The 13,777-nt window shown below is 36.2% G+C and overlaps 2 protein-coding genes across 5 annotated transcripts in view; one reads left to right on the plus strand and one right to left on the minus strand.

Moving 5' to 3' along the window:
- Nucleotides 1-5,584, minus strand: part of LOC139692326 (gametogenetin-binding protein 2-like) — a 35,355-nt gene extending 29,771 nt beyond the window's left edge. The window contains exons 1-3 of the mRNA XM_071590446.1: nt 5,291-5,584; nt 4,745-4,935; nt 4,027-4,176 (exon numbers count right to left, since the gene is read on the minus strand). Of these exons, the coding sequence (XP_071446547.1) occupies nt 4,027-4,176; nt 4,745-4,935; nt 5,291-5,380 (431 nt within the window). The 5' untranslated portion in view covers nt 5,381-5,584. The remainder of the gene's footprint in view (nt 1-4,026; nt 4,177-4,744; nt 4,936-5,290) is intronic.
- Nucleotides 5,585-5,674: 90 nt separating this feature from the next.
- LOC139692408 (scoloptoxin SSD14) overlaps nt 5,675-13,777 on the plus strand; it is a 96,367-nt gene continuing 88,264 nt past the window's right edge. Inside the window, exons 1-2 of one of the 4 annotated variants that reach the window (XM_071590586.1) lie at nt 5,675-5,829; nt 6,908-7,284. The gene's annotated coding sequence lies outside the window, so the exon portion shown is untranslated. Of the gene's footprint in view, nt 5,830-6,907; nt 7,285-11,569; nt 11,797-13,777 lie in introns of all 4 variants that reach the window. The other 3 variants (XM_071590585.1, XM_071590584.1, XM_071590583.1) reach the window with 3 other exon arrangements.

The following is a 13,777-nucleotide window of genomic DNA, read 5'->3' on the forward strand; positions in this document are numbered from 1 at the left end:
TCATTCCCGATGTAATCTTTTTCCCTCCTCTCAGTTTTCCTAAACCCTTAAGTCATTCTACAGGAATGTTGCATACCCCCATGGACATATTTGCATACAATTTCCTAAATACACTTTCTACCTAACTGTGAAGTATTTCTGGACCTAAGCTATTCTCATCTACATCACCTTCTCTCTCTTTGTCTAAACTTGCCAACTAAATGCCTTTACTGTAAAGTTGACCCTAAATATTCCTTAGATGACTCAATTAATAATTTTCCTACGATTATTTACATGGATTTTTCCTTCATATTTCCAGTAAATGCTCTCACCTTCCTGTACATACACCCATTTCATTCTTCCTTTGTAAGCAATCCATATCCTTGCACTGTCTTCCACCAAGTGTATTTTGCTCTGTTCATTTACAGCCTCATCCTAATATTTAATTATTTGTACATTTTCTATCGAACTCTTTCCATTCTTTCATTTCCTCTGCCCCTCGATACCAAGTATTTTATTGTGTACACATCCAAATATTTTCACTCACCTTAGTATTCGTAATCTTTTCACTTCCCACAAATTTAAATAATAAAGGTAATACTAAAAAACATACAAACAAGATCCCTGAAAGAAAACACCCAAAATAGCAAAATCACTCAATATTTGCATTTTAAGTGCTACCATTAACGGTGCAAGTATGTTATGATTCTCTTTAACGATCGACATTGCAATTATGATTTGTAATGGCTTTTACTACAGTTTTATTTACATAGAGTCTTACAGATACTGCATTTTCATAATTTTGGTTTAGTCCACATTATGAATTAGAAGTTAAATGTGAAATCAAAGTGCCTTCTGGTCATAAATTAAAGTATATTCAGAGTCTATTGACATTATCATACAAAAAGGAAAGGCTTGATTCAATTATAGCATCAATAAGTACGCAATTTTCAATTGAATCATTGAAAAACTATTTTTTAAATTTAAAAAGGTTTATACCTACTCAGATAAAAATGATACAAACTTGAATAGACAGAGGTGTTTAAAATGACATCAAATAGTTAGAACATGTATTATCTGATGGGCTACACACCTTTAAAAAAAACAACCTTACGATGCTGAAAGTATGTTCCCAATGAAGTTTGGAAGTGCAATTGTAGAACTCTCATTCTTCAATTATTATCAAAATGACTGTGAATCACAGACTTAACAGGAAAATTTTCATGCTCAATAACTGCTTTTAATTGGCTTCATTCTAGAGCCCAGAAGGCTATATGCTAACAACAATTGAAGAATCTTAAGAAAATTACAGAAAATAATTATCAGTATTTGTGGACACAGATTTTTGGCAAGATTCCACATTACACAGTTCATGGTTAGATAATTGTTCATATTTGCAATATCTGTTAATTTTGTTGCAGACATTTTACACCAAATTTTTCCTGTATAGATTTATCTTGACAAATGTTTAAAGCATGCCTTAATATATTTTAAAACAACAAATTTGCTAACTTATGATCTAAACCAATTGATACCTTACCTAATTTTATTAACTTTCACTTACATATACATATGCTATAAACAATACTTTATAAGGTGCCATAGTGCCCATGGCCCTTATAAAGGAAATAGAAATTTGGGCCTGAAGAATCGACGACGACACATTGACCTAGTCTTTTAACAACCTTCAAATACTATTTTTTAACCATAAGTTACAATCATTTTGATTGCATTTACCACACTCTTGCCTCATTTTAAAATGATAAACCAATTAACTGGGATGACTGTCTATAATGGATCATACACATTGTTTCATACATCAAAATTCTAAAGATTAAGGCCTAAAAGATGTAATAATTTTCTACATTTAATTTCCACAGAAAATCATATTCATCACATTGAGTGCTTATTCCCATTAAGGGTCATCGATAATAAGTTTATCTTGTGGGTGCAAGCATCATCTTATTTTATCCCAGGCCAAAAAGGGCACCTGTAGGTAAGTATAATGTCATCTTAATTTGAACTGCTAGTCACCATCTCCAGGGTCATTTCTTTAAAGCCATGTACAATGAATGGACCTAAAATTCCTAACCTCCATTATCAAAATGTAAATTTTCTAAAAATAAAGTATCTTACTAATTTTCATTATAACCATGGAAACCCATAAAAAGTTTGTTGAACTGACAAAGCATTTAAGAAATAAAATGTATCATAAAATAATGGTATCTTCAATTAAATATTGAGATGAATTAAACCAAATTAATATTAATATGAAGCTAATTTCATACTTAACAAATATTCTTTGGTCTATTTGAAAACAATGTATCAATCTAAGCAACCAAGCAAGTAGGACAACAGAACAAATTGGGTCAAAACAGGATCTTTAGTAAATCTACACTAAAATTGCATTTTACTCCCCAATAAATACATGTCTTGAAGTCAATGCATTTAGCATATCTATTCATGAACTTTAAAGGTGTACAGATACTATTTTGAGTGGCTCTGATGCAGTCTAGGATATTTTTTTTAAGTGAAAGAGTGGCCGGCTTATCTCTTCTCATCTGTGTATTTAAGTAAAAGGGGTTATTCACCTAAAATTGGTCAGGTCAATAATGTATACTCTATGTTTTAAACATTGACCTAGTGTTTCTGTAACATTCATAAAATTTTAGTTCTTTGGCGACTCACTGGTTATATATACACCCAGCAATTTTAAAATTTTAAAAAAGAGCCAGAATGTCTTTGGATCATATTTTAGGCATTTTTAAACAATTTTCTTTTGTAATTTGACAAAGTTAAAGCAAGTATCTTCTAGTTACCATGAAGTTTCAAGAATTTTCTGTAATTTCTAAGAGAGTACTTTCACCAGACCTTATTCTGCTTTTACGCTTTGAAAGTAATTATCTCTCAATTCGTAAGGCTCTTCGGACTTCAATACAGTGCCATTAAGATTCATTACTTTCATGCTACATATCTTCACTGTGAATATTCTTAGATTATTCCAAAGATATTCCATAACTTATTTCAGTTTACACTGAAGTGTGGAGTTCAGTGAGAATACCATTCCATCCATACCAGAAATCCTTTCAATAGAAAACTATACACCAAGATTTCCACATAGTTTGTCACTGAATGGCCTAGATAATTTGCTTCCAGTTGACTATAATAATTAAAGATGAGATTAATAATTAAATAAACATACGGACTGGGAGTTGGATTAAGGTTAAATTTCGCCCTCCTGTATATTCAGCCACTAAGGGCAAAAGTCGTAATATGGCAATAGAACTAACCTACTTAAAACTAAGCCTCATACAATATTAGGATTCAAAAGAAATTCACATGAAATATTAAATAATTTCAATAAACACTAAGCTGCACAGCTGATAAGACATCAAATTAACATGTGAGGAGGAAAAAGATATCAATCTCATAAGCACATTCACATTAGAACTAAAAGCAAACATAAACTGTTTGCTTTTAGTTCTAATGTAGCTAGCTGTAACCCTTGTAAGCTCAAAATACTTTTTATGCATATTTATTTCTTAGCTTTACAGCAAATATTAATTTTACTAAAATACTGAAGTTTACAGTGAATATACTTAAGAGTAACTATACAAGAACATTATATAAATATACACCAATAACATGCTTGATATGTTTCAGTCAATTCCCATACCTATGGGGGAAACTAAAATAATAGTTTATCAAATAATGATCAAAACGAGTGAACCACACACTAATCCTTAGTTTAATCAGAAAAGAAGAAATTTCAAAATATGAAACACACAAAATCTATTGCAATAATATAGCAGTCCGATATCTCACTTCAACACAAAATACTGATTCCAAAATATCACTTAATAGGAATGACTAAAACGTTGAGAATCTCACTCATTGTTTCACATATATTGGATATCCAGCCAATGTGCTTTAAATGGATTACCCACATTCAAAACGAAACATAACTTGAGCACAAGCAGCTTAACTATAAACTAATATATAATATGAATGATATCGAAATACTATTGCAAATAACATAGATATTACCTATGGCCATGAAGCAGGGAACAGAGAAGATGAGGTATTTGCAGGTACTGCTGGTCTAATGTGAGCATTCCTTCAGGAGTTATCACAACTGGATCCAAAGCTGCTTTACCTTGTCCTGACTTGACCAGATCATAGAATAATCGTTCAACGCTGAAATAACACATACTTTTGTCAATATCTTAAAAGGCAGTGATTAAGCTAAACAAGTGAATATCAAATACAATAACATTCATTTGATTAACCTGGAAGGATCCAAAATGTCATTAACCAGCAACTTGGATACAAAATGCTGTCATTAATGCGAGAATGGTCCACAAGGGATTCACATCAAATGCAACTAATTCTATTGGGAAAACATACTCAGTCCTCTGGCTACCGGAAAACTTTAAAATATCATTCAAGGGCAATTTTGTGTTGCACGCAAAAACTTAACAATAATTACTTTAAAATAAATATCCCGTTTTCAGGACATAAAAACTTAACATATTTTTCAAATATAATCATAAATCCAAACACATATTGTACAAAGAGTGAGTTTAACATCTCTACACCAATAATACTTTGTCTTCAAGCTACCTACATTACCGAAAGCAAATGCTGTGTCACAGAAATCACTGAAAATGGCCATATAATATCCCTCGAAAAGTATTATAACTACCGAAACAGCAAGCCAATCGACGTCTATTTTAATGCGCGAAACAAGAGTTTTTTTTCTTACCTTCTCCGGCAACCAACACAGGGTACAGTCTGACTTAGAAGTGCCATCAAATCCTTACGGTCAACTTGGAATGCTGCTTTTTGTTCTTCGGGGGTGAGGAGATTGAATTTACGGAGAAATATCTCCAATTCCTTTTTTCGTACCATCGGTTTGTCAGACTCAAGATATGGGTCCTCAAGATCCATGACCATCTATAATAGAAGATTCCAGAATTAAAATCAACAAATATGTTAAAAGAACTATATCACAAACTAAAAGTACCTCATGTCAAGATGCCCTACTTTAGAGCATTTCACACTAACAACAATTCAGCTACTACGATGCAGTTATAATAAAATATGTTATAATTAATACAACAATTAATTCATCTTGATACTTGATTGTAAGTTATTGACATTGCTGACAATATGGCGACAACTGCATAATAGACTGAAAATCTATTACAAACTTCATAATTTGATTCAAAATTTTACATCGATATTGAAATCTGCCGGATAATAACAGACATGTAGTACAACAATGTTAGCAAAAATGCGTTAAACTTACCGTTAAATGCTCATCAATGACCAGGGGGAGTTGTCTTCTACAAAGGGTGGTTATCTTCTCCCCCCTATAAACATCAACTAATTTAGCCATTTTAAAATCGTTTAAACTAAAACCAGAGTGATAACACTAATATCACTGTTCTGGTCCAGCATTCACAATGCGTAATGCAATCATCCACAACACACAACGAAAGAAAACAATTTGTTCAGACGTGTCCGTTGATCCACACTGCCATTTGCGGCACGACAATTCCTAAGAACATTACATACGCAGAGTTAACTATTTCCGCAAGAGAACCACCGCTGAGCGTTATTAAACGTATGTGTAGAGGACCTCACTATCGCATTGACGTTCCCTTTCCGTTTCTTTTTTGTTTTAGCGAAACTACTTTAAATTAATTTGTTATGGGTTTCATTACAGTAATATATTAGTTAATGTAAATTAAGTTCTAACTATGGGTTTGTGTTCAAAACTAACCCTACTGAACGACTGATTCAGCCATCATTCGGCAAGATTCAGTATCTTCTTGGCAACATAAAGTAAGTGCGGATAAATGGAAATAGGTACTAAGGTCGAATTCTTTAAGTTCCTTGTTTCATTAAGGCCTTCTAGACCTGCAATTTAACAAATATAGATTTAAATAAAATGCATGAGCATGGCTATTATTTATTTTCATGGATAGCCTATCTTTGTGTAGGAGAGGGAAGGAAATTTTGCCTGGGCAGATACTTCTTAACTGGAAATTAGTGAACTTCATTTTACCTCGATTTTATGTATCACAATTTCTCAAATTTTCAATGGTCGAGTATCTTTCAGAAAAAGGATCTAATGTTCTTTAAATGGGCTGCGGCATGTATGCCTTCAGTGAAATGAAAAATGCAGTGCTACCCGGAGAATTGCTTCTGCAGAATTAAATCTAATTGTCTATTTCATTACATGAATTTCGTCCGACAGTATTTACTTCGGCTACGTAACGCGGTCTGATTTTGCCATAAAAGTTGTTTATATGTAATCGTAGCATAAAAATGAAAAAATCATCACATGACGACACTACGTTCGTTCATATCTTTATGGGTAACTGCTGAGAGTATTGGGTAAGGATCCGTGATGTAATTTTACTTACCGTCTAGCTTAGCTTTAGGTGAGATTTCTCCTCTCAAACCATGCTTCGGGATGATTTCTAGAGTGTTAGAAGTGGTATTGCATTGACTTAAGATAAAAAAGGCTGTAAACCTAGGTTCTGCTGGAAATCGACAAAGGTGATTTGTGCCACAAAGCGTTGGTAATGCTCTTTCTCTCTTACGTTGTTTTTTATCGGCTATTGGTAAAGAATTTATATGAACTTGATTAGGAATAGCATCGAAATATGACGACAACAGGCAACATTACCATTCCTTATAATGTAGGGCATTGTCTCTCATAAGTTCTGGTGAAATGGAATTTCTCGTGTAAATAGTGCAACATACAGAGCAGCGTGCGTATGTCTTGTTATGTGATATAATCTTCATATGTTCCAATTAACGATTGACTGTAATATTTGATGCCCGGATAAGTAATTACGTTGTTGGTATACGATTTATATTATTGAACTTTAAGAAAATATCAGTATTTGGACAGTTCCTTTTCAGGTACTTGCCATTCGAAAAGGGATGAAAAGTTGAAGAGTCTAAATTAGAGAGTCAATAGTTAACAAGAATTACAACCCGCAAATCTTTTCCTCTTCTCATCATATGGAGACGTCATTGTCCAGTGGGCCGACTGTAGCCAACGTAGAACATTGGCTACTGACCGAAGGGCCTGGGTTTTATTCTGGGTGACGCCTCTTGGCACTCTCAGCTTCACCCAAGTTTTGTGATTTTTCGGGATCCATGTCTATCTGGTAAACCTCAGGTGGCCCTAGGAAGGAACCAGCCCTGCCCTGCCAAATTAAGGTTCCGTGTCTCTGCCCCCTACCCTGAAGTGCGAATTCCACACACCGTTGGTCCAAGTATTAGGTGAGCTCTACTATCACGTAACAAACTAACCATCGGGTTGGTTACTGTCATTACCATTACATGGTGACAAATTCGTTTCCTTAGTAGTACATTGTATCAAATGACGACCGACGTTCAAAGACCCATGGTGTGTTCTTGGTACAGTAGATAGAACATTAAATAATGGTATGTGTTATCATAAGACGGATATAGTATGATTTATCTATTTAGAAGGTTGACGGTAGCGCGTGGCCCATTTTTGCTAACGGTGACCTATGATTTGAGGTGCACATGGCCATAGCATCCTTGTCCAGGATTGCAGCCAATAATCAGCGGAGGGTGCGGATGTTTGTAGGTTATCTACCTTTAAAATGCCTAAATAATTCTTCTTGCCCTCAATAAAAATCTAAAATCAGAAGTTTTATCTTACCAGTCACAATTCAAGTTCCCTGCCTGCGTTCCAGATATGTTTTTCATATAATTTATTTTTTGTGCATCCTCCGCCCCAAAAATTATGATGAGAACGCCCGGAAAACCTATCCTATGGCTCCCCTCCTCCTTGCTGGTACCGAGGGCATACGTGTGACCTCGACACCCTCGGCATCTTTTGTAAGCCTTAGTTGCACTATCAGTATCCTTTTAAAGAGATCAAAATGAATTTGTGGGCGACACGGAGCTTTCGTGTTGGCGACGTTAAAAGCACTGTTTAACTATGAGTGATTAAATGACCCTTTTCTGTACGCAGTATTTTTATGCTGCATTTCTGCCATCTTGGGTCATTTTCAAGCCTAAAGTTTTTTCATTAGAAACCCCTAATAAAATGTATAGTTTTATTGTTGGCAGAGTAAAATTATAGTTCCATCGTATTTGAAGGAATATATACATTTATGCCTTTGTCTTAGCCCTTGCCCTCCCAATTGTTTCACTGTTTTTTTAAATCACCTTACTTCAATACAAGATGAATTTCGCTTCTACAAAAGCAACAAATTGTGCATTATATTATGCCGTAATGCTGAAGAATTTCTGAATACGTCGAGCCGGAGAAAGACCTTGAATTCTGCTGTTGAATAACAGCCATTCGAGTTAGTTGGATATGCATTGGGCATAAGTTTTGGTAATCGTAATTTTTCATGTACTTTCCTCCTCTGAATGCTGGCTATATTCTTTAGACCAGGCTTTTGACGACCAAATTATTTCATGATATTTTCCAAGTTATTTTCCTAGTGACCTTGGCGACCCAAGAATACTGATGTGAAGAAAAAGCGACTCTCTTAGCCGTGTTTAAAATCAAGCGCTTGAAGTTAGTCTAAAAAAATGCACTAGAATAACATGGCCTTGAAAACATTATTGCATAGGTTGGAAGAATCCGCCTCCTTGATCATCATCTCGTGCATTCAAATAGTGTGATAAGAATTATCAACTGCTCTTTATTGATATCATTCCTATGGACAAAATGGCCGGTTCTAGAACTTCTTTTGCCTGATGCGTTACCAGAGCGAGCGGTACTGTGCGTTATGATTTGCAAACTTCATACGTTAGCCGAAAGGGTGCATCAATCTCGAGGTATTGCAGCAGTTGTTGGAGAGGTAAGGCAACCTGCAGCTGAGTTCATTAGCGCCATCGGTCGGATAATTTGGCAAATGAAAGGTTTAGGGGATACAAGGAAGGGTGAAGAGTGAAACCAATTACTGAAGTCAGCCTGCTCTTTGTCGAACGATACCAAGGGTTCCAGAGTTCTGAAGCGACGACGGATGGAGGACTGCATTTGTGCGTTCCCTTGGGTACCCATAAGAAACTGGTCGGTATGGCCCAGCAAGTTCCTTATACTTGTATAACATGGTTTCACTTTTTACATCGGGGGTTCTTGTCTTTGGCATAAATTATCCGACGGCTAGTTTCCTGACCCGTTTGAGACCATACGTTCAAGTTGGGCACAGAGGGTGCCTTCTCCAAATAGTGGCACACAGCAGCTACCCCTTCTCACATTATTAAAAACTTTGCATCTACCTCCAAAATCATTCCTAATGTGCCAGTGCCGAATACTTTGGTTTTGATTTTACCGATCGGAATTTCAATAATAAATATGCCTCGGCTGGAATTCGAGACCTAGCCTTTTACGTTGGGATCCAGTACGCTAGCCATCAAACCATTCCGATCCCCATCTCTGGGTACTGTTTCCTGCACTGAATCAGAGTTGTGTTCTAGAGTGGTTTCTGTCCCTTCGTTTGAACGGCTGCGTGAAATTTAAGATTCTCTTTAATTTTGAATAATCTTATATCGTGCTATTCTGATTTGAAACAAAACATTAATTACCAATGTAGCCGTAGACATTTTTTCGACGTCTTTCTGTAAAAATCATTCGCGACACTTGAAAGCATGCCCTTGTTACGGGAAAGTAGTTCTTATTTTTTCGTTATATTGCTCCGTTTTTCAGTGCAAACAGTTAAGAGCAAATACTAAGAACTTGCTATAATTATCTGTATTTATGTTTAACGGGCGCATGTTCAGTCTCCTGGAACAATAAAACGTGGACGTGCCGTTGGCTAATTTGAGGATTAATATAGGAAAATGCAACCCGAATACATTCTCGCGTTGTTTCACGTGTCTTTAGCGATTTTCCAGGCAGTCAATTGAAGTACCAGGACGTGGTGGGTGGTTTTGACCACAGGAAATTTGCTGTCAGAAACACTGGGTGATTAATTTAGGACAATATACATATATGATTTACACTAAAAACCTATTGAAATTTTACATTTCATTAACTGAAATTCAATATTGGTTTTATTTGTTAAATGTTGAGAGCTTGATTAACATTGGCCCGATTAAATAATTAAAATGATTCCCACCCATATGGCCCACATGATAGTAAAATGATTCCCACCCACAAAAATTTCGTGATTATGGAACTGAACGTACTGGTGTTAAAAAGCTGGCATACGTCCAACTGTTGGCTGCAGGGTGGGCGGAAACGGAAAAGATGCGTCAGTCATTCGTTTTGTGCTTGTGCATGCTAAACTGACAGCACAGGTTATCATGTGCCAATTCTATGCATCTTTCTACTTTGACTGGCACAAGTAGTTTATAAGGGGAGGCAACCGACAACTGAGGTTATTTGTGCCATTAGAGATAGGTGAGTAATTTAGTAGAGGTAGGATATTCATGGAATGGGGGAAAGAAGTGGAGATAAACCTTACATCGGTAATGACCTTCTCTTAGCGAAAGGCGCCAAGAAGTCCACTAGCTAACTGACCGACTAATCCGACGGACAGCGTACTCCACTTGAAATGCTCTCCAAGCGTGTCCTAAGTACTCTGGATGCTCTCAAGAATAACTAAGCATCAGAATACCTCTCAATAACTCCGCCACTCAGCATTCGAACCGGGGTCTCACAGGGTGGGAAGTTAGTACAAAAGACACCGCATCAACCCGATCCCTGGAAACGTGTTGGATCCTTGTGAGGATCATTGTGTTAAAGGGTGAGGGAGTAGGGGGAAACGTGGTACAGAATGGGACATTGGTCGAGGTGTCTAACATGGGTCAAATAATTGGAAACCAATTCGCCGCTGCGCTTTCTAAAACCTGCAGAGGACGGCTGGCTGATGAGGAACGCAAACCGACGGAGCGTAATTTTAGGGGACAGAAGGATATTTTTACCCTCTACCTCCTCGGTTAAGCCATGGGGAAATAAATTCGATTATCTATATACTCAAAACCCTTAGAGTTCATAATACAGGGGGGGCAACTATGCTTGGATCCCGAAAAACATTAAAAATATCGAGGAAAAAACCTGAAATGTGGCAGTAAAACCTCTAATCTTGAAGAATGAATGCTATTTTACCGTAAATCAGATGATGATGGACTGTAAGTGGAAAAATAAACCGTAATTTTTTTAAATTTGAACTCAACATAAATTACTAATCTAGCGATGTTCTTTGAAACCAGAGGCTTTGGGTGTGTTATACAAGATATATTCTCGTATATTATACAAGAAGGTGCGTGAATCGTGCATCATGATATTATACATTGAGGGAGTATTCGTGCAGTGAATCGGGCTTACCGAGTGCTCCACTGCAAGACAAGTGCCCAACTATCGCTGTGGTCCCACAACTGAGATATGTAGTAGTCATGAAGTACTTACTTCTCTGAGTGAGAATACCTCGGCATTTAAACAGTCCATAATGGTAATGATTTTTTCACCTTCACAATATGTCTCATGAAATCATTACGTTATTATAAAGTAGGAATAAAATATATCTCTATCAATAAAGATCATTTCAAACTTTTGTATCATCCTGTTTCTTCACAGTTTATCCGCAAGGAAATATCGCGGCATAGTTATTTATGGTGCTTCTCGTTCAAAGCTGTGATGAGCTTCCACCGATAACCAATTTTGCATTCCCAGTATTTTGCATTAGCATTCCCCGTGTGTTTGAAATAATAAAATGCAAAATATGTCATAGTATAGATAACATTCTTCTAGATCATTTAAAAAGGTCAACGATTCCAATGCAAGACTCCTGGACTTCAACTCAGGTAAGCTTTTTACCAGTGAGCCATCACATTTTAAAAACATTTTTATTAATTCATTATCAATTTATGAATGTCTGCTTTATAAGGGAATATGGTGAAATATTTGCGCAGGTAACGTTAGAAGTGTCCGTTGAATTACAGTGGGGAAACAATATAGTAAAAATGGTGGAACATAACTTTGGAAAACGAATTTATATCCTTGAAAGCCTGGAAACAGAAACCATCTCATTTCTGATCAGCCTATATAATTAGATCACCCCTTGTACGAGGCACTCGCTCCTTTGAAGCCCGTCAAAAATATCTTATTTCTTTTACGAGTGTTGAATGCATCCCAACTCTCCTCGGTCCATGTATCGTAGCAAAGCATCAAAGAAACTCCATCCACAACAATTTGCTTTCACTCTCATGTGAATCATATAATTGAATCAACTCTATCAGGTGTATTTTTTAGAGTTGGCCGTCCATCCATCCATATGCTTATGTGTGCGAAAGAAACTCATTTTATTAGTATGTGAGCAACATTAGGGAGTTTTCTGCGAGGCGTGATTTATCATTATAACCCCCCCCCCCACCCTCTTTCGCCAATTTCCAATTTTGCTACATTTACGCACTGGTAAGCTTCTGGGTCCTTCTCTTGACTCAGCGTGATATATATACTATATATAATTGACATTAATCAAATACATTTGAAATTGGTAAGCCAACCGGGTCTACCTATTCAAAACGTACCTTCAGCATAGTCGCTATGGTAGTCAGTTGAAAAGTTCCTCGGGTGTAAAATACATTTTTTTAAATTAAAAAAATATTTTATTAATTAAATACTTGACGCGAGAATCACACAAAATTGGTGCCGTTTGCTCTGTTTTTTCGTCGGGCTAATCGAACTCATTTGGTTGTCATCGAAACATGAGAAAGGAGTGGGTAGGTACACGTAAAAGGTTGATTTTTACACATTAATTCTCCGTATGCAATCGCCGCGCGACGATAAAAACTCTTGAATCATTAGCCACAAGAAAATAAACGTAATGAAATTCATCTAAAGTGAGAAAGCAAAGTTAAACATTCATGTAGCAGGGAATAAATTAGAGTAGGTCATGTATTTGTGCAGTGTCTAAGAGGAAAAAGGGCATATTAGTGTGGATATAGGTAAAATTATGGCTTTAGCAAAAGAGGAATTTACAAAAATGAGATTAGCAATGATGGGTTCCTTGAGTAAAAAGGTGAATGAAAGATTAGTCTCGACAAACAATTAGGAATCACAATAGTAAGAAACCAAAGTCACTATAGAAATATTTAATACATTTAATTTACTAGTCAGGACAAGATTAAACGTTGCATAGGCATAAGGTATAGCCGTAGGTGCATGTGTATATTAGTTGATAGTATATGTATTGGCATGCCTGTGAGTTAATAAGGTTTTTTCATGAATGTATACGACTTAGTGGGTGTAGATTGGCATGAATTTGTGGGTTTTGCATGCTATTTTATTCTATGTTACGGGTGGTTACTTTACACCCCCTGCCACAACCCCTTGCGGCGGCTTGCGGGGTAACTTGCCGATGTAGACTATATAATATGGAGCGTAGTGCTTCATAAATGTGAGACCTGGTCTTAGAGAAAAGGGGATAAGCGCAGATTAAAAGTTTTTGAGATATGGGGGTGACGGTGAATGGAGAAAATAAATTGGACAGTGAGTGGAAAATAAATTCCGATATTTATAATCGGGTGTGGGAAGAGAGGAAGTTCCTGGAGGATATACGAAAAATGCAGAGAAAGAGGGTGAATGAAACATTGAAATGTATTGGGAAACTATAGGACGTGATGGAAGGGAGAATGTTGGGTAAGCAAGCTGTAGAGGCAGGAATAGATAAGGCTCTTAAGACAGCATAAAGCAGGCAGAAATTACGATGAAATTAAGTAAGAAAGGGACGGCCCAAAATCTATCTTTGAATAGGAAGGATACCTTTAATAAAGTATCGAAATT

The sequence above is a fragment of the Hetaerina americana genome, unplaced genomic scaffold, assembly GCF_022747635.1.
Source record: "Hetaerina americana unplaced genomic scaffold, ioHetAmer1.1.p SCAF_4, whole genome shotgun sequence".
NCBI lineage: Eukaryota > Metazoa > Arthropoda > Insecta > Odonata > Calopterygidae > Hetaerina > Hetaerina americana.